Genomic DNA, 27,143 nt, shown 5'->3' with positions numbered 1-27,143 from the left:
CACATCTCCAGTCTATGGGTACCTCCCCTGAGTCCAAAGAAGCTCTCATAATTATGGCTAGGGGTTTGCTTACTTCCTTTGCTGCCTCCTTTAATATAACTGGATAGATCCCATCCACCCCGGGTGCCTTTTTTATGTTTATCCTCAACAATTTCTCCTCCACTTTCCTCTCAGTTATTAGAAAATCATCTAGCTCATTGCCAATGTTTACTTCACCTACGACATTCCCCTTCCTGAATAACTCTTCATGTGTGAATGTAGATGCAAAATACTCGTTTAGGTTGTTAGCCACCTGTGTAGGATCCTCAACTGTTGAACCATCAACATCCAGTGGACCAATCTGATTCATCCCTTTCCTTCTTGAGTTTAAATAGGTAAAGAACTCTTTTCTGTTTTTCTTTGCATCCTTTGCCAAGGATTTCTCACAATCTGCCTTTGCCTGCCTAATCTCCTTTGTGACTTGGTTACAGACCAACTTATATCTATCATAGGCTTCCATGTTACCCATTAATTTGTATGTATCCCATGCATTTTTCTTCTCTGCCATATGTCTCATTAGTTCATCTGAAGAAGGCCCATTTAGGCCTGAACCTTGAACAATATTTCTTGGTTGGTATGTAAAGCCTGGTATCTTCCAAGATTAGTTCCTTGAATGCTTCCCATTTTGAATTTGCTGTTGGTAACATCATCAGTTGGTCCCACTGTATAGAATTTAAATACTGTCTCAGCCCATCATAGTCGCCTTTACGAAAGCAAAAACCCTTCCCTTTACCTCTGATGGTAGTTACCTCCTTGAGTAAATCCCACTTCAGCACACTGTGATCATTGCCACCTAGTGGTTCCTTTATCTGCAGATTCTTAATGCATGTAGAATCACTACTGATAATCAGATCAAGAGTATTACTACCTCTAGTTGCCTCCCGAACATGCTGGCGTAGAAAACAATCATCCAATAAATCCACAAAAGCCTTGCTAGTGTGTGAGTGACCAACCCACAAATTCCAGTTAATATCTGGGAAATTAAAATCCCCCATTATAAGACTCTCTGATTTTCTGGCCCATTCTATTTCCCTGTACAGTATCTTATTATACTCATCAGAGTCATTAGGCCTATAGCACACTCCTACTCTCAATTTTGGTTTACCCATGCTTATGTCACACCAAACTGACTCGACACTGCCCTGTCCATCGATGTCGACTGGCTTCACTTCCTTCAATTTTATGTGTTTTCTTAACTAATAGCATAACCCCACCTCCCTTCCTATCCTGTCTATCCTTTCTGTGGACGTTGTACTCCCCAAATTCCAGTTCTGCATTCTTTATATCTGTGTGACACCATGTCTCTGATATCCCAACAATATCTGCCTTTGATGTTTTGAGCAAAACCTCAAATTCATCAAATTTATTTACTAAACTCCTAGCATTGGTGTACACGCAAGTATACATGCACCTGTTTCTATTCTTAGCTACCCTAACACAACCCATGTGTTTACTTGTACCGCAATGACTTCCAGCAGTCTCTGAAATATCCTGCATATTGTTTTTCAGGCTTCTACTCATTCCAATAGAAGCAGTGCAAGAATCTCTTTCACCTCTGCCAGTGGCTACTGTTAATCTTTTTGTCTTTGTCTCCTCCCAAGCTAGCAGTTTTCCGACCCACTTAACACTGCCTCGATAGCATCAGCAAATATTCTTGCACCCTTTCTATTTAAGTGTATCCCATCCCTGTAGAAGCAATCTCTCCTGTTAACAAGTACAGTCCAGGCTGAAAAAAATTCTACCCCTTGAGCCTTGCACAATCTTTTCAGGGCCGAATTGATCGACAAGGCTCTCATCATATACTCCCTCCTATCGTGTCTGGGCAGAATTGCAGACACTTTCAAATTCAACCCTACTTTGTGGCTTTTTTTCAACAGTGACCTGTACTTGTTAAGTAATTCCGCTGGTCTCCTACTCTTAATATCATTAGTGCCAAGTGTACAACTATATCACCTTTTGTGCCCTTAAAAGATGATATCCGCTCTACAACGTCATCAACCTTTGCCCCTGGCAGACATACCCTGGTCCTGTTCCACCTATCCTTTTTACAAAGCATGTTCCCCGTTTCCCTGACAATAGAGTCACCAACAACTACTAGTTCCTGTGGGACCAGCGCATTCTGCCTTGGGGGCTGCCTTGTGGTGCAAGATGACCAAGTGCAATCTCTGGCGTTGATGTGGGCAGCTGAGAGCTTGATGGGCCCCTCAATTTATTTCCTTCGAGGGCATCCACCGTGTTCTTCAAGGTCTCATATAGGCCCATAACTACGCTGAGTTGTCGCCTAATTTCCTTGCACTCCTTGCATCGTGCACACACAAAGACATCCCCCATGGCAGTATCATGTCCCGTACCCGAATGCTCCGCAAACATCAAGCAAACAGTGCATCTTAAAAGGCTGTGATTCAGAGGGCAACTGCCCCCCTCAGTTCTCCCCTGAGCCACAGCACTCCCATTAGCTTGAGCCTTTTGCTTTGCTGCTCTGGTTTGAGTCATGATTTCGATTTAATGTCAATAAAATTACAATTTCAGAACAAAATTAAAACCTTAAACTTGTATCCTAACCCAGTTATAACGCTATATTTTTTTTTCTGTATCGAGTGTTATCTACGAGTTCCCTTTATATAACTTCCGCATCAAGTTATGTATTAATTATTTGTTACGTTTGTACCCTGTCGTTATATATATATATATAGTTAAAAGTACAATTTAATTGACAATGAAGTTTAACAAGATTAATAGATTTACTGATTAATTGACAATATTATATTATGCACTATACTATACAAAGCTAATGCTATCGAATTTCGGATATGCTGTGTATATCTGAAAATAAGTAAATATGCCAATTTAAGCTAATAAAACAAAAAATAAATCAGAAAAAACTTCTCTTCTCCAGGAGCTGCAAAATAGCTGCGGCCGCACAGGCTACTCTCGAACCCAAAATCCAGGATTAGGGAAAAATGCATACTGGTATATGCATCATTATTAATATAAGTAGTGAAGATATTATAGTCGATTTCTACAGAAGATTAAAACTATGATAATCTGTCTGGTAGATCACTCAAATTTTTCACTAGTTACTATACATTAATTTGGACAAGTCTCCAAATAAGTGTAAACATTATAGAAGGCAGTACTCTACTAACAAAGGTGAATGCTCAGATGTGCTGGGGTGGAACCCATCTTCTAAGCAGAGAGCCTTGACATAAGAAGGAATAAGCAGAGTAGTGTGTTAAAGGCCTCTGTTCTACTTATTTCTTCTTATGCATCTTTAAAAGAAGATAGGTTACATAAGCTACCTAATTGCATTACTTAATTTTTTTTATATGAAAATCCAAACACACAATATTCGAACCTATAATACTTAATACCATGCATGAGTTGAGTATGAAAAGACAGAAGATAATTGATGACATTAGACTTGAATACCTATAGGTTGTAATTTTTGGTAAATATATGTGAAGTAAGGTTACTTCAGAGAACAGAAGTAGAAGGAATAAATGTGATCTTGTCTAGAAATTACACAAGATCACATGTTTGTATTAGTCTCAGTACTTTGTAGTATACTTTTTTGAAGAAATAAGAATCGCGAAAAAACAGGACTGAGATTTTTAGAAAGATTGTAGATAACAGCTTTTTTTCACCTCCTGGAGAATTACTTGGAGATTGGCATTTAAGGATTGGTGATGGATGATTGAAACATTGAAGCTGTTTGTACAATGCATGGTTTCTCAAACTGCAAGGTGGAGTGTACTGTCATCTTCAAAACTGTAGATAGAAGTTCCACTCAGTGAAAGAAAGTTTTTAATATACAAGAAGAAAAGAGAGGGAGCACCAGCATTAGTGGAGAAGTTATAAGACATAAAGCTGTCACCATCATCTGAAATCAGCAGCCAGAGAGAAAACTGGATACACAATTGCAAAATAATGTTCGGCAATCTATAAGATGGGAGCTTGTTTAGGAGACCTTCATGCCAAACACAAACTGCTTGAGTTTCTTCAAATTTTTCCACATGATTTCCCCATTAAGATGGGTAACATAAGCCAATATATCAACAGTGCATTGACACTGTCAGAATCCATATTACTGATCATTGATCAGATGGAATTCAAAATAGAAATATTTCTATATTGAAATCATAACTTTGAAAAGAGTAGAGGTAAGTCCAAAAAAACAATAATTGGGATGGAGGAATTTGTTACCCTTTTTAAAAACTAGGATTCTGTGTGAGCAAATTTCCAAGCAGAAGGGAAAAACCAGTGGAATAAGAAAGTGTGAAAAGATGACAGAGAGCAGAAGCACTGATTTTTAGAACAAGTGGAGATATGATATCAAGACTTGGTGCTTTCTTGGCATCAAGGTTGATTGCAATTCTTCTACAATTCTTCTATTAGAAGATCATGGGAAATAAAATTGGAGTGTATTGGGTAAGGTAGGAAATGATTTAGTGAGATTGTCACTGAGGAGTTAGGAAAAAAGTAGGATGCTTGTAAGTTGGTACCATCAGATTTGTAACAGAGGTGAGAGGATATATGGATGGAAGTTGCAGCCAGCTGCTTTGGCAAGAGATCAGAAGGCTCAACTACTGTTTGGATAAGAAGGAAACTTTCATTGCTTCACCTGTACAAAATTGGTTGTATAATAACTGCTTTATTAGTTTAAGCAGAAAATGAATCTGGAGATTAGGATAAAGCCAATTACAGTATGCCACATTCTCATCTTAGACAACCTTACCACATTTTTTGGAAAATCCACGGTTTAGATCAGTGGTTTTCAACTATGGTGCTGCAACAACATTTCAGGACTCATTCAGTTTGTTTGCTATCTGAGCAGGATCATCAACATTCGAACCATCGATATCAAGTGGACCAATCAGATTCATCCCCTTCCTTTTGGAGTTTATATAAGTAAAGAAATCCTTGCTGTTTTTCTTAGCATCCTTTGCCAAAGATTTCTCATAATCTGCCTTCACCTGAACTTCCTTTGTGACTTGATTACAAACTAGTTTATATCTGCCATAGGCTTCTGTGTCTCCTGATAATTTATATGCATCCCATGCATTTTTCTTGTTTGTAACGAGTCTCATTAGATCATTTGATAACCATTTTTTTTTTTTTTTTTTATGTGAACCCAAACACGAGAGGTATTAGAACCTATAGTACTTAGTACCATGCTTGGGTTGGAGGTTGAGAAGACGAAAGAAGATATTTGTAGACATTAGACTTGAACTTCTGTAGATTGTAATTTTCAGGAAATACGTATGAAGGAAGATCGTTCCAGAAAACGGCAGTTGAATGAATAAACGAGGAAGATATAAAGTTGGTTCTGTGGGTTTGAAGTTGGACAGTAAATGGATGTTGGCTGGTGGTGGTATATGTTCGGACTGTTTTAAAAGAGAAGCCAATTCAGAAGAACAGTGCCCAAGGAAGTATCTGTAGAAGAGGCATGCAGCAGAAACAGTATGTCTATGAGAAATCGAGTAGAGAGACTCTGTTAGAGATGAATTATTAATTAACCTAACTGCTCTCTTCTGAATGGAATCAAGAAGCCTGAGAGAGGTTTTGGGGGCACCACCCCAGATGTGGGAACAATATTCCATGGCAGGGTGAATTTACGATTTATACAGAGTGAGCAGCTGTTTGTAAGAAAAGTAACGCCGAGAGCGAAAGAGAAAACCAAGTTTTTTAGATGCAGAGGAAGCAATATTTGTAAATTCCTAATCTCTGCTTGTGCCAAGAGAGATTAGGAGTCAGGGTAATCCCCAAAAGAGATATATCATTTTGTCTAGAAATTGGAGTGTCACTAAAGATAAGCATAGGCGCAGAAGAATCCTTTTTGCGAGATATAAGACAAGACTGAGTTTTAGAAGGGTTGAAATCAACTAAGTTGTCTTTGCCCCACTGGAAAATTACCTGAAGATCGGCATTTAAGGAATTGGTAGCAGATTTTCAAGAAGTTGAAGCTGATTGAGCAAGACAAGGTTTGGAAAGTTGAATGCAATGTGCTATCATCAGCAAAACTATGGATAGGATTTCCAGTCAATGGAAGAAGGTCATTGATATACAAGAGGAAAAGAGTGGGGGAAAGAACTGAACCTTGGGGGACACCGGCATTAGTGGAGAAGTTAGAAGACAGAGAGCCATCTACCATCACCCTCAGTGAGCGATCAGAGAGAAAACTGGATAACCAATTACTAAAAACAGTTGGCAAACCATAAGATGGAAGCTTGTTTAGAAGACCTTTATGCCAAACACGATCAAAAGCCTTTGAGATGTCAAGAGCAACTATTTGTGTTTCACTGAACCTTTACATTGAATTAGTCCATAAAAGGGTAACATAAGCCAGAATATCACCAGTGGATCGACACTGATGGAATCCATACTGGCGATCGTTGATCAGATGGAAGGTTTCTAGGTAGTTTAAGAGTTGGCGGTTAATTGATTTCATCATTACTTTAGAAAGAGTAGAAGTAATTGCAATGGAACGATAATTCGATGGGAGGAATTTGTCACCCTTTTTAGGAACTGGCTGGATATGAGCAAATTTCCAACCAGAAGGAAAAACACCTTTAGAATAAGAAAGTGAAAAAAGGCGACAAAGAATAGGAGTAAGTTCAGGAGCACAGGTTTTGGGAACAAGTGGAGAAATACCATCAGGACCTGGAGCTTTCTAAGCATCGAGATTCGTCAAAATCCTTCTGCTATCCTTTTGACGGAAGACCACAGGAGTCATTGAATGGAACATGTTGGGAATGGTGGGAGGTGTTTTACCAAATTATCAATACATGACCTGAAAGAAAAATGGGATGCTAGCAGGTCAGCTTTATACTTGGCTGAAGTGACAACAGAACAATCTGGTTTGGACAGAGGTGGGAGCAGAGATGGGCAAAACTTGTGGCCAATAGCTTTGGCAAGAGACCAGAATGCTTGGTTACCATTAGGGCAAGAAGCCAGTTTTCTACTCTTAGCCTGTTCAAAATCTAGTTTGGACTGATTAATAACTGCTTTACAATTGTTGCGAGCTTTGGTGTAGGCAGAAAATGAAACTGAAGAATTAGAAACAAGCCAATTATGAATGTAACATTCTTCTCTTGAACAGCCTTAGCACATTTATTGGAAAACCAATGTTTAGATAAAGGACGAGATTTTAAAGTGGCGTTTGGGATAAAGGATTCCATTCCTGCAAGAATAATTTTACTGACACAATCTGAACAAACATTGGCATCAGAAGTTTTGAAACAGTAATCCGACCAAGGAAAAGAAGAAAAGAAGTCTCGCAGGTCATCCCATTTTGCCTTCTTGTAATTCCAAACAACACGTGGTTGGGAATAGCCAGGAGATAAAGGTTCCATTGGAGAAGAGACAATCACCAAATTGTGATCTGAAGTGCCTAAAGGACCTCTCACTTCGACCGTGTACTTAGAAGGGTTGTTTGTGAGAAAAAGATCAAGCATATTGCCTGTATGATTAGGATTGTCCGGTATTCTCGTAGGTAAATGAACAATCTGTACTAGGTCATTAGTAATTGCAAAAGCCTCAGCATCTCGACCTGCTGGGTTGGTGTGACTAGAAAACGGAAGCCAGCTGGAGTTGTGATCATTAAAATCTTCAAGGAAAATTACCTCACTGTTAGGAAAGTTGGACTGGAGAAAGTCAAGTTGCAAAGAGAGGAAGTCAAAGAGCTCCAAGTGATTAATGGAGTTGGGAGAACGGTAGAGACAACAGATGAATTTGACACAATGAGGTAGAGAGAATTTAAGCCAGAGAAGATCAAAGGGAGTAGATTCCAAATTGCCAAGTCTCTGACAGGGAATATCAGAACGGACATATGCACAAGTACCACCTTTGAGGCGAAAGGAATCATACAGCGAATAATTTGGGCATCTGAGATGAGCAGTAGTTGAATCAACCAATAACTGAAATTCTGTCAGAAAAATTACATGGGGCTTGGCAGACTGCAAGTGGAAATGGACATCGTTGAGATTAGAATTGAGACCACGTATATTTGTGAAATGAATTAGGAAGTCCTTGGGAGGTTTAGATCTTTTTGCAGATAAGCTTTCTCTATTAGTTTGACAATTCATGGTATTCAATAGTAAGAAAAAGTAGGTGGGACATGCTGTATGAAGTAATGAAATTTTTGGATATGGCGTACACGTGGTAAGAATATACCCAGATCCTTGACATAACGTGGTCTCGACAATGCTCCCCGTATACACACTACTCGGACTCCCTCCAGTCACTATCTGGCAGAGTAGAGGTAGCAAGATTATACACTAGCTGATCCGGAAGCCTCCTAGAGAGTTACCAATAGATTCGGTCCGGTGTACTTATTAGCAGCCGGCCTGTGAACACCGTTTTAGAGCTGTACCCTCGAAATGTAAAGAATATTGGATCCCGCCACGATGTTCATCATAACCTCAAAAGTCATCGATCATGCTGCATGATGGAAGAGATAGGGAAGGGTTGACCTAAACCCTTTTAGGCCTAAACTTTGAATAATATTTCTTAATAGGTATGAAACTTTTAGTAGCTTGCACGATTAATTCCTTGAATGCTTCCCACTTAGAATTTGCTGTTGGTAACATCATCTGTTAATCCCACTGTACAAAATTTAAAAACTATCTGAGACCACTGTACTCACCTTTACGGAAGCAAAAACCCTTTCCTTTTCCCCTCATGGTAATTATATCTTTAAGTAAATCCCACATCAGTACACTGTGATCACTGCCACCTAGTGGTTCCTTTATCTGCAAATTCTTAATACATGAATGATTAACAGATCAAGAGTATTACCCTCTCTGGTTGCCTCTCGAACATGTTGCTGCAGAAAACAATCATCCAATAAATCCACAAAAATCTTACTAGTGTGCGAGTGACCACATCGAAAGTTCCAGTCAATATCTGGGAAGTTAAAATCCACCATTATAAGTCATTCTGATTTACTAGGCCAATCTTTCTCTGTACAATTATTCATTATACTCATTCAAATCATTAGGCCTATAACACACTCCTACTCTTATTTTTGCTTTTGCAGTGCTTATGTCACACCAAACTGACTCAACAGTGCACTTTTCATCTGTATCAACTGGATGCACTTCTTTTGATTTTATGTTTTTCTTAATTAATAGCATAACACCTCCTCCCTTCCTATCCTGTCTATCCTTTCTGTACATATTGTATTCCCCAAATTCCAATTCTGCATTCCTAATAATGGAGATGGACAGATGAAATTCACGAGTTTGTGGGTAGGAAATTCATTAGCATTAGTTGAGACAAGAGATGTATGTCTGTTCTGGCAATCAACTGCCCACTGGCTAAAGGTAAATTTCTGCACATCTATTCTACAACTGTCTTTCCTCAATTTGAATCTATGCCCCCTCAGGTTCTTAATCTGAGCAAGAGGAAGAATCCCATCAGCATTGAGCTTGCTCAAACCATTCAAGGCCTTATACACCTCAATCTGATCACCTCTCATGTGCCTAGTCTCTAGGTGCTGCAATTTGCAGAACTTAAGCCATTCTTCGTAAGAGCACCCTTTGTTTCCCTCACCAATCTTGTTGCCCTTACTTGTACTCATTCTAGCAACTCTAGATCCTTCCTAAAATGAGATTCGAGACCTGTACACAGTACTCTAGGTGTAGATCGACCATTGCCTTGTACAGTGGTATAATCACCTCCCTGTCCCTGCTAGCAAAATTCCTATATATCATTGACAAGACTCCATAACCTGCTCTGGCAGCCCATCTGCACTGTTCAGCTAACTTCATATCTGACTGCAAAATTACCCCCGGTCTTTTTCACTGTCCACTTCCCTGAGTAATATCACATGGTAAATTCTCTTGGGTTACTGCTACCCATATGCAATACTTTGCATTTAGCATTAGCATTAGTAGAGGCATATGATGCAAGAAAGCAAGCTTATGCAGCATCAACCGAAAAAAAAAAAAAAAAAAAACACTCCCATTTCACCCCTCCGTTCATTCCAAATACCTGTCCAGTTGAGCCTTACATTTATTTAAGCTATCAACTTGCACAACAAGGGATGGAAGTCTGTTCCACCAACCAACTACCTGCTGGCTAAAGGCAAATTTCCGCACATCTATCCTACATCTATCTTTCCTCAATTTGAATTTATGCCCTCTCAGGTGATTATTCTGAGCAAGAGGAAGAATCCCATCGGCATTGAGCATGCTCAAAGCATTCAAGGCTTTATACACCTCTATCAGATCACCTCGCTGGTGCCTAGTCACCAGGCACTGTAATTTGCAAAACTTAAGCCTTTCTTCATAGGCACCTCCTTAGCCAGGTGGGAAGGAGCAGCAGTGTGTAACACACGCTTCTTGATTGGACCTGGGTTCAATCCTGTCACCACCAAATACGGAAGATGTGGAAAGGTCAGGTAATGACCACCGCATATTCCTGGAGCAATATGGCCTTAGTTGCTAATGCTCCTAAAAACCAAATAACAATAACTCTCTTCGTAAGAGCAACCCTTTGTTCCATTCACTAATCTTGTTGCCCTTCTCTGTACTCATTCCAGCAGCTCTACATCCTCCTTGAAATGAGGCCTCCAGACCTGTATACAGTACTCAAGGTGTGGGCTGACCATTGCCTTATACAAGGGAATAATCACCTCCTTATCCCTGCTAGAAAAATTCCTATATATCATTGACAAGACACCATGAGCTACTCTTGCCGCCTGTCTGCACTGCTCAGAGAACTTCACTGCCTGCACAATTACCCCCAGGTCCTTTTCATTCTCTACCACTGTCAGTGTAGTACCACAGAGTTGATACGTTGCTCTGGGGTTACTGTTTCCCCATATGTAGTACTTTACATTTGTCACTGTTAAACTTCATTTGCCACCTCTCAGCCCATCTGCTGAACCTTTCCAGATCCTGTTGCAGCAGCATAGCATCAGTAGTATCCTTAACAACCTTTTACTTTTCTCTTGAGTTACTGCTACCCATATGCAGTACTTTGCATTTGTCAATGTTAAACTTCAGTTGCCACTTCTCAGCCCCTTTTGCCTAAGTTATCTAGAACCAGTTGCAGTGGCATACTGTCTTTACTGTCGTTAACAACCCTGCCAACCTTTGTATCATCTGCAAACTTCGACATTAAGCCTGGTATACCTTCATCAATATCATTGATGAATAAACAAAACAACAATGGGTCCAGCACTGAATGCCGGGGATCTCCACTAATAACATTAGTTCATGAAGAGCAGTGTCTATTTATTACCACTCTCTGTCGCCTCCCACTTAACCATCCCTCAAAACAGTAGAAACTGAAATATTGCTGGAGAGGCCTTCATCCTGCAGTGGATTGAAAACAGCTGATGATGCTTTTAACACAAATGTACATGTTGCTCACCTTTTAAAACCCAAGAATTTGTTCATCATATCTTCATTTGAGGTGGTTCATGCTGTTTGTTGGGAGTTAGATTTTTGAAACATATTGAGAAACTTATGTGCTTCTGAGGTTACAAATCTTTGGTGGTATTACTGTCTCTTCAGAAAAAGCCATCTTCTGTATCAGTTAAGGAATTTGATGTTCCACATTTTTTTAAAGTTTTTCACTGTCTCCTGTAATAATTTACTTTCAAAGAACCTGTACTGAAGTGGGATGCATATTTTCCTCTTTCTTGTTCCTTTCCTTTCCTTCAGTTATCCACTTATTTCATCAATTATAAATGTAATATTTAAAGAGTTTGTTAGTGTAGACATCTAACAGTTGAATTAATGACATCAAGCCTCCTGGGATTACTGCAGCATCAGTTGATTCTGATATAATAATAAGAAATGATTGTTGATTCTCAAACGTTTCTTATTATTCTATTAAGTGGGATCTGAACCTATCTTATAATAATAAACTCTGCTGTGTTAGCACAAAATCCCTCTTGATGTTTATTCTACACATTGTCAATCCACAATTTAATTCTGTCTTCTTTCATCAATCCTTTCTTGTGAACATGAGCAAAAACTCTTACTGGAATCCCTGACCAACATAATATCACTTTTGCTTTACTTTTACAAAAAGTTTATTTTTATTAATCTATTCTAAAATAAACTTTTAAGATTGCCATTTCTTAAAGTGAATGCACTTCCAAATATTGAGGCATTGTTTACAGATAAAGGCAATTTTCAGTACAGCACTAAATGGAAATGGGCTTATATACTTAGCCCATTTCCATCATAGCCACTCATGTATACATGAAAAGGGCAATGTCATGTTATCACCTTTGCCTGTATGTTTTGTTTTGATGACCTTTTATATAAGGGACTGCTGTATGAGCTTACAGCCTTTCTTTGAAGTTTACTATTTAGCTTAATAAAATACCACAATGCAAACTTTTTAAAGAAAGGGAAAGAAATAATTTAATTATATCTGTCCCCTTCTTTTAAAAGTGGTTCTAATACAGATTTTACTCTAATATATCACTGTGCCAGATGCAAAATATGGTTCTAAACAAAGAGATTCAGCTTATACCTACTCTGGTTGAAGAAGAACCAGAATCTCCTTCAACCTGTCATGTTGAAGGAGGTTTATTAGAAGACTCTATTGTCTAGAAAACAGGTAAAAGTTTTTGTGATAAAGTTAGGTGGACAAAAACCACGTTATTTTCTGGGAGTAACAATTGATGATGTTTCCAACAGCTTTTCTGATTTTAAGCAAGGTAATAACAGCATTATTGTTCATGTGGGGATTAACAATATTAAACAAACATGATCTGATCATTTGTTGGATAAAAATAGGACCATGCTGAAAATATGCCACAAGTTATGTCAGAAAATAGGTTTCTGCAATTCTGCCCAGACATGATAGGAGGGATTATATGCTGAAATCCTTGTGGATTAACTGAAGGCTTGAGGGAATCTACAAGGTTTAGAGTGGAAATTTTTATCGGCATGGCCTGCACTTGTAAGTAGAAGAAATCTATTTTGTAGAGAATGGTATTCATTTGAACAATGGTGGCTGAAGAATTTTTGCCATTTGAAGATACCCTAAGAGTTCAGGGGAAACTGATAGTTTGGGGAAGAGAAGTATAATATTGATCAGTGTTTATATGATAATATGGGGCAAAGTAATGTTTGCACTCACCTCAAGAATTCTTGTTTGTTGCCAAAACAGCTAATGTTGGCAGGATGTTCTTAGGGTAGCAATGTTTCAAATTACACCCTCCGGATTGCCTCAGCTTAGGGTGTTATTCCCCACTTTCTACTGTTTAATAATAGGAAAACTTCTACTGCCACTACTGATAACCACACTCTCTGTAGAAGTCGTTTTCCTGTTTTAAACAGCGGGAAGGGGGAATAAACACCCTAAGATTGAGGCAGTCTGGAGGGTGTACCCATAAGTAAATTTCAGCCCACTCATGAACTCCAATAATCTGCTTTTAATAATGAGAAAAAACTAATCAATGTATCGTTATCAATTTCTACTGCCACTACCGATAACATCACCATCTGTTTACTGAGAATGCAGGGAGAAACTGCAGTAGTGGGAAATGAGTTTGTCCCGTAAAAGTTTGCCGTGGTTCTTGTGTTGGCTTTCTTTACCTTCGCCACAATTTCAATTTGATAATATAAAAATTTTGTATTTTTTTAAAACAACATAAGGTCTTTTGTGTTACTTGACTATGCACAAAACCATCCAATATTAGGGAACAGCAAGGCTCAGAATGCGATTGAAAAAAATTACATCTGCCCAGTGCTACTGGGCAGATGTAACAATACCAGTATTACAGGTATTGTTTTTTTTTTTTTTTTTTTTTGAATTTATTATTGTTATTGGATTTTAATAATGGGTTGTAAATAGTTTTTTTACTTCCAATGTGTAAAGTATTTTTTATTTTATCTTTTATTGTAATAAATTTAAATTTTAACATCAACTTCATTATTCAGTTTATTTCAACAGACTGTTGAAGAAATAAACTGTTTGATGCATTATGAAAACAATTTGTAATAAGTAAACAATATAATTTGCTGAACCGTAATACATAAACTGTTCGGCAAATTGTAAAAGAAAAAATTTTAATGTATGCTACCCAATCTTGAAAGGTTTTTAAATATATATGCTTAATAATCTTTTGTTAAAATACTCTATATGGGTTTCTGAGGAGCATTTTAAATCTAAAATGATTTAAAGAAACTTTAGTACTGAAATTGCAATTACAAGTTGGGACATGAACTGGCAGAAGAGGGGATGTTATACTAGTGAAGGTTGACTGAATAAATGATTTCAGCAGGATTTAGTCTCAGGTTAAAGATGATGTAGTAGCTGTTCAAGTTTTGGATGGTATAAAAAACTTTAAATTTCATATTCTAATATTGACAGAGACTTCAGTTTGTGGGAACGGAGTGAAGAGTACTTGATTAGCAGGGTTGCCATAGGTTGGCTTGGACCACTTTAATTAATAAATAAATAAATAAAAGTAAACTATTATTGTTATTTAAAAAAAGAAAAGTAATCGACCAGCAGTGTAGGGCTGATAAGATAAAGAAACACAATTTAAATAAAGTAGATATTTTTTATATCTGAAGCAACCATCATATTATGCAATGATAAATATATATATATATATGTGTGTGTGTGTGTATTCTGTATTTTTAGACAGGTTATCCTGCAAGATTCAATTTTGAAGGAAGACTTTTACCACGCAATGCTGACTTACCAACACAAAGTGCTCTTTATCACCATGGGGAAGATGCAGAGGTAAATTTACTTTTTCTAATTTTTTTAATTGTTATGTTTTTATATTTTATTTAAAAACATAAAGATTAAAAATTTTTTTAAATTTTATATTTAATTCCATACATTAAAATCTAAAATTTTAATGTATGCTACCCAATCTTAAAATGTTTTTAAATATATATGCTTAATAATCTTTTGTTAAAATAGTCTATATGGGTTTCTGAGGAGCATTTTAAATCTAAAATAATTTCAAGAAACTTTGGTACTTAAATTGCAATTACAAGTTAGGACATGAACTGGCAGAGGAAGGGACGTCAATACTAGTGAAGGTTGACTGAATATAGGATTTCAGCTGGATTTAGTCTCAGGTTAAAGATGATGTGGTAGCTGTTACCTTTAGTAGTAGCTTTACCTTTGTAAATGGCAAAGAAATAACAATCTATGCTTCTGTTATTTCAAAAGACACACATTATTTTAATAAATGTTTCTGAAGAGATATTGTTAGATATAACAAAAAGAGATTTACAGACTTACATAAAAATTCATCAGTAACTTTTATTTTTATTGAGAAAAAAATTAAAACAGTAACAAAGTATGAAACCTAAGCTCAAAAGGAAGCAGACCCATTCAAAATCTTATAAAAAAAATATTTCTGTTAGTTAAAACATATGTTATATGTATAACATAAATAATTAGTTCAAGTGCTGTATCTACAAGGGAACAAACTTATTATAAAAAAAGGAAGATTTTTGCTTTTTCTTATTGATATGCATCCTTGGAAATTTATTATCTTTATTAAATCATTTTGTTTCTCATGGTGAAGTTAACAAGTGTGATAACTCATTGCAGATTGAAACTTGTAAAATGGAGTTTATATTCTGAAGGTGACTAGAAAATTACTAATATAGAAGAAATAATAAACAACAGTGAAATTTTTATTTCTTAACACAATACTCTAATTTAAAACTGGATATCATAGAACAAGGATGTCCACTTTTTTTTTCTTTTTAATGGTCAGAAAGCATATATGTATTGGTAAACAGGTTACACTTCATTACTGTTTCAAAATATTCTGAAAATATGGATTTATGGATTTTTTTTAGCTATAATGCAAAAGTAGTATAAAGAACACTTTAATCACTTTATTTATACAAAAGTTCACAGGCAGCATAATGATAGTACTTCTGGTTTAATGGTCTATGTATACTAAATTAGCAAATTAGTTTAAAAAATATATTGAAGTTGTTCTTTTAGTGGCATGGTGTGCAGGTAAATCTAAATGAAGAATATCTAAAAAATTAAAAATCTCGACGGTTCAACCTATATACAGTATATAGTTATTGATCAATAATCAGTTATTTATCTGTAGTCCATTAATCAATGATTGATCTGTAGTTCCATTAATCAGTTATCTATTCTATGTTCTGTTAATTTCTTCATAGACTGCTGGTTATCCATAGATATTTCATGGTTCTTCGTGTCTCACTTGAATAATTGATTGCTATCCTTATGCTGCTAGCTTCACACTCTAATTAGGTTAGTGTGTGTGTGAAGTTAACATCTGAGAATAAGCTATAGTCCATTAAGAAATTACAGACAAATTACACTAATTGCAGATTGTACCTCAAAGAAAAACTCCCGTTTCACAAACTCCCATTTCTCCGTGAGGTACAAACATGACTGTAATGCATGTCATCAGAGATTAATACTTGCTCATCTCTGTGATTTACTGGTCCAATTTTAACCATAAGTCTACATCTGTGGGGATAGTAATTGGGGCAGTCATAAAGCTTATAGGTCCAATCCTCATCAGCTTTGCAGGTACATTTGGGGTCGACCTGGGAAACCCAGCTGGCATAACTTCACACTTAGGGAACCATGCCTGTAAGGAAGCAGGTGGGATATAGTCCTGAGGCAGGAACCTCCTAATGCCTTCCCCTTTAGTTTTGACTCTTCTGTCTAACCATGCCTGTAAGGAAGCATGTGGTATATAGTCCTGAGGCAGGAACCTCCTAATGACTTTTCATTTAGTTTTGACTCTTCCTGCCTAGTCTGCCATTGCTGGCAGAGTGTGGTTGATATTCTTTGCTTTTCTTTTTTGAATCAGCCTCAAGGTCTATTGTAATCCCTAGGATGTTAGTTGGATTTGTCTCTTAATTGTATAATTGAGGCCTCATTATTATTTCTAGGTGCTCTGCAGGTCCTGGCACCTGCAGAGTAGGTGTACTGACAGTGTAGCATGCCCTAATAATAGTTAGTAGTATACTCTTCTGTACAGAGTCCAGCTTTTTTTTATTTTTATCCAAGAAAGCTCCATAAAACCATATGCCTGCACCATAAGTAATGTCTGGGAAGAAGACTGCCTTATAAATAAGTGCAAGTTTCTACCCCTTTAAACTTTCTTTTTTCTACCCAATTGGTGCAGCTGATTCCTGCTATCATTCCGGTGTAATTTCTTACTTTTTTGGCAAGATACACTAGATGTGAATAGAATGTCAGTTTTGTGTCAAAGATGACACACAAATACTTGAGCTCTGTCACCAGGGCTATTGTTTTGCCAGAAATTTTTATTTGTAGTTGCCTGCAAAGCTGTCCTCTGATTAGCATAGATTTGGTTTTTGTTTCAGAAATTTTTAGCTTATGGATTTTTTGCCCTGTCCTATAGGATGTTTAGAGCATAGTTTGCCTGATGTTTTAGGTTAACTCTGATGTCAGCCTTGATAAGCATAAGGTCGTCTACTAAGGTGACCCTGTCTGTGTTGTCAATATCCATTGCCAGGATTTCATCCAGGACTAAGTTCCAAAATGTGAGACCCAGAGCTGTAATAAGTGGTTGGTCTGGATGCAAAGCTGTAATAAGTGGTCTGGAATGCTATTGGGAATGACCTATCATTTCAATTTCTATTAAATCATTATCTGGGCATTTATTAACTTTAGTTCTGTTAATTGCAGCAGATAATTCCTGAGGTAAATGGTAGTTCTGTTGTTGTTGTAACTGTATAGATGTCATTTTCAGCACATATTTCTGTCTGTTCCTGAGTCAGGGAATGGGTATCCTTGGGAAACAGAACTCTTAAGATGTTATTCACCATCTCCTCCCGGGTATAAGTTGACTGTCCATTCACAGTGTCAGTGGTGTTTACCACATCTCCCTTTGGCAGTTTGTTAGTAGCTGTGCAGTAGACCATACCCCAGAGATCAGCATTACTGGAACTACCAACAAGTTTCTGCCAGGATTCCTTTTTAAGTTTGTGTAGCTATTTCTCAGACAGCAGTATGACTCCCTCTGGACATTTACCTCAGCTAGTGGCCAACTGACTCGAGTTTTCTGAAAATCTTTTCTAGCCCAGTTGACCCTTTGCCAGAGATTTTCCAGTTCAGACCACTATCAGGGGACAACATTTATTCTTGGTTGCTTCTTTTTCATAGAGGATTCTATCATTCTCCTGATAGTTTCAGTTAGTTGACCAACCTGTACATCAACATTATGATGATTATTAGAGAAAAGTCCTCAAGAGTTGGGGTTAAACGTACTAAAATAATATTGCCACAACCCACAACTGATAAATATAAGTTTATTAAAACAAAATAGACTGTGGTAAGAATTAAAACAAAAATAAAAACATTAATGCATAAGTTCCACCACTGTTTAGTCAAAGTACCTACTACCATCTACTAGCAAGAACATCATACAAACATGTCTAACCTCATAAGCATCCACAGACAAATTCCTACAGAAAGGACATAGTATATAATGTATAGCGTTTCTTGTCAAGCGGCACTGGGGGTCCCCCAACTCCGTGTCATGTACTCTGTGTCACAATACAAACTCTGTAAAGGCCAGAGATAGTGTTGGTATGTTGTTCCTCTGACCAATTAGTCATGGGATCCCTGTTGCCCATCCACCATAACAAGGAGCTAGACTGGCTATAGTTAAAGACTCTGGTGGGGGTGAACCCTGGATGTTGTCTGGGAGGCCCCCCCAAGGAGAAAAAAAATCTGCAAGTTTTGATTGAAAAGGGAGCACAAGGATATTAGTTGAGTGTTAGGGAAAAAGGGGGAGTGAATATAAGGAAGTTGGATGATAAGAAGACTTTCCAACTGGAAATTGGAAGTCAAAGGGGATAAAGGGGGACCCCTGTGGGAGGAACCGAACCTTTTTGTGCTCTTAACATCCCCCCCCCCCAATATGGAGGATGGGTTCCTCCATAGGACCTGAATGCCCTATGTGGGACAGGGAGATCACACTTAGTTACGCAGTACTTCTCTGTTACAAATCCCATACTGGCCAGGCCAGCGGAAGCCATTCAGCAGATCCTATAGGGAATAACTGGGAGGAAGATTGCCTTATATATAAGGACGTGTCTTCCTTTTTTAACCTCCAGTTGGCACACAGCTGATTCTAGAAATCATACCAGCATAGTTTCTGACTTTCCTGGCTAAATTCATTAGATATGGGTAAAAAGTTAACTTACTAACTTTTTATCCATGTCTCATGAATTTGTAAAATATTATACCTAGGTATTTCAATTTCATAACCAGGGCAATTATTTTATCTGAACTTTTAATCTGTGGATGTCTGTTCTATTTACTTTTCAATAAAAACAACTTGATTTTACTGTTAGATATTTTTAACTTATGTATATATATATTTTTTAAAATTTTTTTATGAAAACCCCAAGATAAAAAAACTGCATCATTTGTGAATTTTGCAAAAGCATAATTTGTGAATTTTGCAAATAATGTGTTTTACGCTGCACTGTGAGTTGCAGAAATGTTTGAAATGCATTTGTTAGGTGGGATATATATCTCTGTGAATGAATACCCATTTGAGTAATGGGTATCCAGCCTTTTCAGTACCATGCCCAGAACTGTTAGCAAGGCAATGGGCCAATATGATTTTGGGTCTGTTGGGGGGGGGGGTCTCCGAATTTTTTAATATTAACCTTATGTTTGCTTGTTTCCATGAGGTAGGGAAATTTCCCTTTTGCAGGCTATTGTTAAATAGTTGTAGAAGATGGTGTGGATATCTTTTGGCTACTTCTTTCACCATTTCTATTTCAATTAAGTCATTGCCTGGACATTTATTGCTTTTGGTTGTATATAGTGCTGTGGATAGTTCCTCTGTAGTAAAAGGCATTTCAGTCTCCAGATTTTGATAGTTGTTGTTTTCAGTGCATATACTTAACTGTTTTTCTGCAAAGAAATTGTCATTTGTTGGAAACAGTGAATCAAGAATAATGATGACTGTTTCCTCCTACGTATTATTATTCTGGCCAGGCTCAATGTTTTTGATGTAGTAGTATGTGATGCAAAAAAGCAAGTGTATGAGCTTATGCAGCATCAGCCAAAAAAAAAAAAAAAAAAATCGCACCATTCCCTCCAAATGCCTGTCCAGTTCCTCCTTAAATTTATTTAACCTGTCAACTTCCACAACGACAGATGGAAGTTTGTTCCAGCAATTAACCACCCGTTGGCTAAAGGCAAATTTCCCCACATCTATTCTACATCTGTCTTTTCTTAATTTGAATTTATGCCCCCTTAGGTTTGTAATCTGAACAAGTGAAGGATCCCATCAGAATTCAGCATGCTCAACCCATTCAAGGCCTTTTACACCTCAATCAGATCACCGTGCAGGTGCCTAGTCTCCAGTTGCTGCAATTTGCAGAACTTAAGCCTCTCTTGGTAAGAAGATCCATTCATTCCCCTCACCAATCTTGTTTCCCTTGTCTGTACACACTCAAGCAAATTTACATCCTTCCTAAAATGAGGCCTCCAGACCTGTACGCAGTACTCAAGCTCAAGGCGTGGCCTGACCATTGCCTTATACAGAGGGACAATCACCTCCTTTTCCCTGCTAGCAAAATTCCTATATATCATTGACCTGCCCTGGCAGCCTGTCTGCATTGCTCAGAAATCTCTTTATCTGACTGCACAATTACTCCCAGGTCTTTTTCATTTTCTACCACCTTAAGTGTAGTACCACACAGTTGGTACGTTTCTGTGGGGTTACTTCTACCCATATGCAGTACTTTGCATTTGTCAAGGTTAAACTTCAGTTGCCAGTTCTCAGCCCATCTGCCAAATTTTCTAGATCCTGTTGCAGTAGCACACTGCCATTACTGTCATTAACAACCCTGCCAACCTTTGTATCATCTGCAAACTTCGACACTAAGCCTGATATACCTTCATCAATATCATTGATAAATATACAAAACAATGGAGGACCCAATACCAAACCCTGTGGGACTCCATTAATAACATTAGTCCACGAAGAGCAGCACCTATTAATTACCACCCTCTGTCTTCTCCCACTCAACCATTCTTTTATCCATTGTAGCAACTTACCCTTAATACCATTCTGCTCTTAACAAACCCATGCTGTGTCTGAATTATTGCTGTAGTCTTGTCTAGATGATCCTGCAGTGCATCTTTAACCAGTGACTCCATTATTTTACCTGGAACAGAAGTTAAACTAACTGGTCTGTAATTACTCGTGTCACCCTTCGATCCCCCCTTTGTGAATTGGGGATACATTTACACATCTGCAGTCTGTGGGGACCTCCCCTGAGTTCAAGGATGCTCTCATAATTATGGCTAAGGGTTTGCTTAGTTGTTTTGCTGCCTCCTTTAATATAACTAGATAGATCCTATCCACCCAAAGGTGATGTTAACCACATCACCTTTGGGCAGCTTGTTGGTAGCAAGCATGGTGGCCAGATGTGGTACAGGCCTCCTGCACATGCCAGTTTATAAATGTATGTGCTGTGGCTTGTGTTAATACAATAATGTCAACCACTTTCATGCAACATGCTACTGTATATCAGCAGATTGTGTGGCTGGTTTAGAACTTGAAATGATGTTGTAGCTATAAAGTCTTACAGTTCCTGACCATTGAAAGTTCCTGGTCTAAAATGGATAAAAGGGTGGTTGAGTGTGAAAAGACAGAGAGTGGTAATCAATGGATGCTGCTCTTTGTGGACTCTGTATTATTAGTAGAGACCCCCAGGGTTCGGTGTCGGGCCCACTGTTGTTTTGTATATTTATCAATGCTATTGATGAAGGTATAACAGGCTTAATTTCCAAGTATGCAGATGATACAAAGGTTGGCGGGGTTGTTAATGACAGTAATGGCAGTGTGCTACTGCAACAGGATCTAGAAAATTTGGGCAATGGGCTGAGAAGAAGCAACTGAAGTTTAACATTGACACATGTTAAAGAGATGCTAGAGACATATCCTAGAGAAATGTAGTTACTACACTTAGGGTTGTAGAAAGTGAAAAAGACCTGAGAGTAATTGTTCAGTCAGATATATAGTTTAGGGTAAAAGAGGTGATTATCGCTTTGTATAAGGCAGTGGTCAGGCCACACCTGGAGTACTGCGTGCAGATCTGGAAGCCTCATTTTAGGAAGGATGTAGAGTAAGATCTACAGAGAAAGACAACAGAATTGGTGTGGTGAGGATAATGAAGGGGTTCTCTTATGAAGAAAGGCTTAAGTTCTGCAAATTGCAGCATCTTTAGACTAATCACCTGTGAGGTGATTTAATTGAGGTGTATAAGGCCTTGAATGAATTGGGCAGGCCCAATACTGATGGGATTCTTCCTCTTGCTCAGGTTACAAACCTGAGGGGGCATAAATCCGAATTGAGGAAAGGCAATTACAGAATAGCTGTACAGAAATTTGCCTTTAGCCAGTAGGTAGTTGATTGCTGGAACAAACTTCCATCTGCAGTTGTGTAAGGCGATAACTTAAATAAATTCAAGGAGGAACTGGACAGACATTTAGAGGGAATGGATGTTTGAAATGTTTTTTTTTTTTTTTTTTTTTTTCTTGCCTGATGCTACATAAGCTTGCTTTCTTGCATCACATGCCTCTACTACTACTACTACTACCTGAAATGTGTATAGATCTACAGTTCATATCCATTGATATTTGTATTTTGTTTCCAAAAAGTTGGTTTGGAACTGTTGTGAGTTACTGGATAAAGGGTATAATAGTAGTAGTAGTAGTAATGACCAAGATGCAAGAAAGAAAAAAAACTACGCAATTCACCCATCCAATTCCACAACAACAGGTAAACAGGCTGGGTGAAGGCAAACATCCACACATCTATCCTGCAGTCATCCTTCCTTAACTTGAGTTTATGTCTCCTGGTGTGTGTGTGTAGTCTCAACAGGTGGAAGAATGCCATTAACATTCAGCTTTCTCAATCCATTAAAAGTGATCTTTACGTATTTGCGTATCTTTTCATTTTTATTTGTGTATTTAATATTTCATACCCTTGGGTCATTTTCCCTCGTAAGAAGTTCTAAAGCACCTCAGTCAGATCTCCCACAGGTGCTTAGTCTCGAGACACTACAATTTGCAGAACTGAGTCCTTTCTAGTTAAGAGCACTCTTTTGTTCTCTTCACCATCCTGGTTGACTTTCTCTGCACCTGTTCCAGCAGATCTACATTCTTCCTAAACTGAGGCCTCCAGACCTGTATAGAGTACTGAAGATGATGAGGCCTTTTCTACAGATACTTTAATGTATAAGACCATGGTTACATGGTCTTATACAAGGAGCTATTCACCTCCTTATCCCTACTAGCAAAGTTTCTGTATATCATGGACAAAACTCCATGAGCTGTCCTGGCAGCATGTCTGCACTGCTCAGAGAATGTCATGTCTCACTGCACAATTACCCCCAGGTCTACTGCTATCTCCACAATCCTGAGTGTAATACCACACATTTGATAAATTACTCTTTGGGTACTCCTACCCATATGCAGTATCTTATATTTGTCAATGTTAAACTCCAACTGCCACTTCTCAGCTCATCAACCCAATTTTCCTAGATCTTGTTGCAGTAGTTTGCCCAGATGACCGTCGTTAATAACCGTGCTAACCTTTGTATCGTCAGCAAACATAGACATTAAGCCTGATATACTTTCATCAATACTATTGATAAATATTGAAAACAACAATGGGTCCAGCACTGAATCCTGGAGAACTCCACTAATAACATTAGTCCACAAAGAAAATGCACTACCTTAGATTTAATATGATTCTTAATTAAGAGCATAACCCCTCCACCTCTCCTGTCTTTCCTGTATACATTGTACTCCCCATATTCAAATTCAGCATTGTTTATGTCTGAGTGTGACATCATATGTGTCCACTATTCCTAAAATGACTGCATAATTTCTCTCCATCTTCTTCCACTTAACCATCCATTTATCCATAATAGTCACTTGTCTTTAATGCCACATTGTTCCAGTTTGTACAGCAGTCTTATATGTGCAACAGTATTAAAAACTCTCCTGAAATCCAAGTATATGATGTCAAAATTATTTTTTGCATCCAGTTCTTTTCATGACCATATCATGGTAAGAGATGCTAAGTTAAGAGATCTGTAATTACTCATGTTACCTTTTGATCCCCCCATTTGATTATGAATTGGGAATACATTTGCACATATCCCCAGTTCATAGGGACCTGTCCTGAATCCAAGAATGCTCTCATAATTGTGGCTAATGGTTTGCTTGCCTCCTTTGCTGCCTCCCTTAATATAATTGGACAGATTCCATCCATCCCACGTGCCTTTTTTATGTTCATCTTCAACAATTTCTCTTTCACTTTCCTTTCAGTTATCACAGTCATTTAGCTCCTCATTATAGTTAGATAAACTTCTGGCATCCTCTTCCCTGAAAAATTCCTCTTGTGAATGTAGAATGCAAAATACCTATTCAATTTGTTGGCAACCTAAGCAGGGTCAACAACAGTTAACCCATAGTCATCAAGTGGCCCAATATGATTCAATGCTTTCCTTCTACTGTTAGTATGAACATAGATGTCTTTGCTGTTTTTCTTTGAATTCTTTGCCAGAATCTTCTCATAATCTGCCTTAGCTTGCCTGATCGCTTTTGTGACTTCATTACAGACTAATTATTATCCATCATAGGCTTCTATATCACCTGATAATTTATATGCATCCCATGCACTTTTCTTCTCTTCCACATGTCTCAATAGTTCATCTGATATCAATATTTGTCAAATCTTTGAACAGTATTTCTTCTTCTTCTTTGGTATGAAAAGCCTAGTAGCTTCTTTGATTACTTCTCTGAATACTTCCCATTTAAATATGCTGTTGATAACGTCATCAGCTGCGCAGAATTTTAGAGACCGCTGTCTGAGACCACTGTCGTCACCCTTAAGAAAGAAAAACACTTTCCCTTTACAGTAGTTACATCTTTAATTACATTTCGCATTAGTACACTGTGATTTCTGTCACCCACTGGGTCTTTTAACTGCATATTCTTAATGCATAAAGAATCACTGCTGATAACTAGATCATAATTGATGATTTGGATGACTGTAGAAAACAGTCGTCCAAGAAATCCACAAAAGTCTTGTAATTTGTGGTAGTGACCAACCCACAAATTCCAGTCAACATCTAGAAAGTTAAAATTGCATTATGAGACATTCTGATTTACTAGCCCACTGTATTTCTCTGTAGGGCTGTTTTATATACTCATCACAGTCATTAGGTCTATAACACACTCCTACTCTCAATTTTGGCTTTCTCAGTGCTTGTAACACACCAAACTGACTCAACATTGCACTCGCCACCCATGTCAACTGAATGCACTACCTTAGATTTAATATGATTCTTAATTAAGAGCATAACCCCTCCACCTCTCCTGTCTTTCCTGTATACATTGTACTCCCCATATTCAAATTCAGCATTGTTTATGTTTGAGTGTGACACGTTTCCACTATTCCTAAAATGACTGCATTTGATGATTTGACGAATACTTCAAATTTATCAAATTTGTTTACAGTTCCCTAGCATTAGTGTACATGCAAATATACATGAACATGTTCTTACTCTTAGTAACCCTAACACAGCCATGTATTAATTTGTTCTCTGATGACCCACAGCAGGGCCTGAAGTTTCAGACATCTTGCTTTCTAGGCTGCTGCATGTACCAATAGTAGTTGTTGTTGTTGTTGTTTTTGGTTTTTAGGAGTATTAGCAACTAAGGCCATATTGTTCCGGGAATATGCGGTGGTCATTCCATAACCTTTCCGCATCCTCCGTATTTGGTGGTGAGAGGCTCGAACCCCCGTCTAATCAAGGAGCGTGTGCTACGCACTGCTGCTCCTTCCCACCTGGCTACAGAAGTGCCTGCCAATAGTAGTAGGGCAAGAATTACTTTTGTCTCTGCTTGTGGCTCTAGTTAAGCTATTACTTTGTGTATCTTCTTGTGCTAGCAATTTTCCAATCCATCTATAATTGTCTCAATAGCATCAGCAAATATTCTTGCATCCCTTCTATTCAAGTGTATCCTACCCCTGTAAAATCAGTCTCTTCTGTTAAAAAGCACAAACTACGCCGAGGAATATTCTACCCCATGAGCCTTCCATATTCTCTCAACGGCCGAATTGATTGACAAGGCTCTCAACATATACACACTCCTGTTGTGTCTGGGCAGAATTGCAGACACTTTCAAATTCATTCTAGCTTGCCAAACATATTTCCTGTTTTCCTGACAGTAGAGTCACTGACAATAACCGCCTGCTGTGGGACCAACACATTCTGCTTTGGAGATTACTGCTGTTTTGTCTGATGCACAAGTATGGGCTCTGGCATTGAGTTAGGTATCTGAGAGCTTGTTGGGTTTCCCATTTTAATTCCTTTGAGGGCATCTACATTACTCTTTAAACTCATAAACGTAATATTTGTATATATGTCCACCTCTGCTATTCCTTGTCGGAACTTTAATTTTGAATCTCTTCTGGCTTAAAATATCTCTATTTCATTAGGACAATAGAGCAACAGATGTCAAATACATCTGTTGTTCTGTCATTCCCCTAACTCCACTTCGACTTCCTTCAACTTCTTGACTTCCTTTCTTTATAACAGTAGTTTCTCCAGTCTAACTTTACTAACAGTAAGTAATTTTTCTTGGTGATTTTAATGTTCACAGCTCCTGTTTGCCTCTATTTTCTAGTTGCATGGTCCCAGCTGGTCAAGATGCTTAGGCTTTTGCAATTACTAATGAACTTAGTCTGCTTGTTTATTTACCTATCAGAATACAAGACAAACCTAAACACACATCCAACATTCTTGATCAGAAAATGAGGCTTGAATCTCTGACTTCATTTTCTGCTTGCATTAAAGCTAGTTCACAACAGTTGTAAAACAGTTATATATCCAAACTAGGTTTTGAAAAGGCCAAGAATAGAAACGTGCTTCTTATCCAAAGAAACAAGGAGCAAGTTTTCTGCTCAGTCTCCTGCCAAAGCTGCAACTTTTGCCCATCCATTTGTACTACCACCTCTGTTAAAACCAAATGGTTCTATTGCCATCGTGGCTAAAGATAAAGCCTACTAGCATCTTATTTTTCTTATAATT

General features: G+C 37.9%; 1 protein-coding gene across 1 annotated transcript in view; it reads left to right on the top strand.

Annotated features, from left to right (window-relative positions):
• Window positions 1-27,143, top strand: part of LOC150084737 (RNA polymerase II-associated protein 1) — a 630,471-nt gene that overhangs the window by 211,166 nt on the left and 392,162 nt on the right. Inside the window, exon 11 of the mRNA XM_090376342.1 lies at window positions 14,659-14,760. Coding sequence (XP_090232468.1) covers window positions 14,659-14,760 — 102 coding nt within the window. The remainder of the gene's footprint in view (window positions 1-14,658; window positions 14,761-27,143) is intronic.

The sequence above is a fragment of the Mastigoproctus giganteus genome, chromosome 6 (genome assembly GCF_048544385.1).
Source record: "Mastigoproctus giganteus isolate SK-2022 chromosome 6, ASM4854438v1, whole genome shotgun sequence".
Classification (NCBI taxonomy): domain Eukaryota; kingdom Metazoa; phylum Arthropoda; class Arachnida; order Uropygi; family Thelyphonidae; genus Mastigoproctus; species Mastigoproctus giganteus.
Note: the sequence above shows the minus strand (reverse complement) of the source record. Positions and strands in the feature narration are given on the sequence as shown.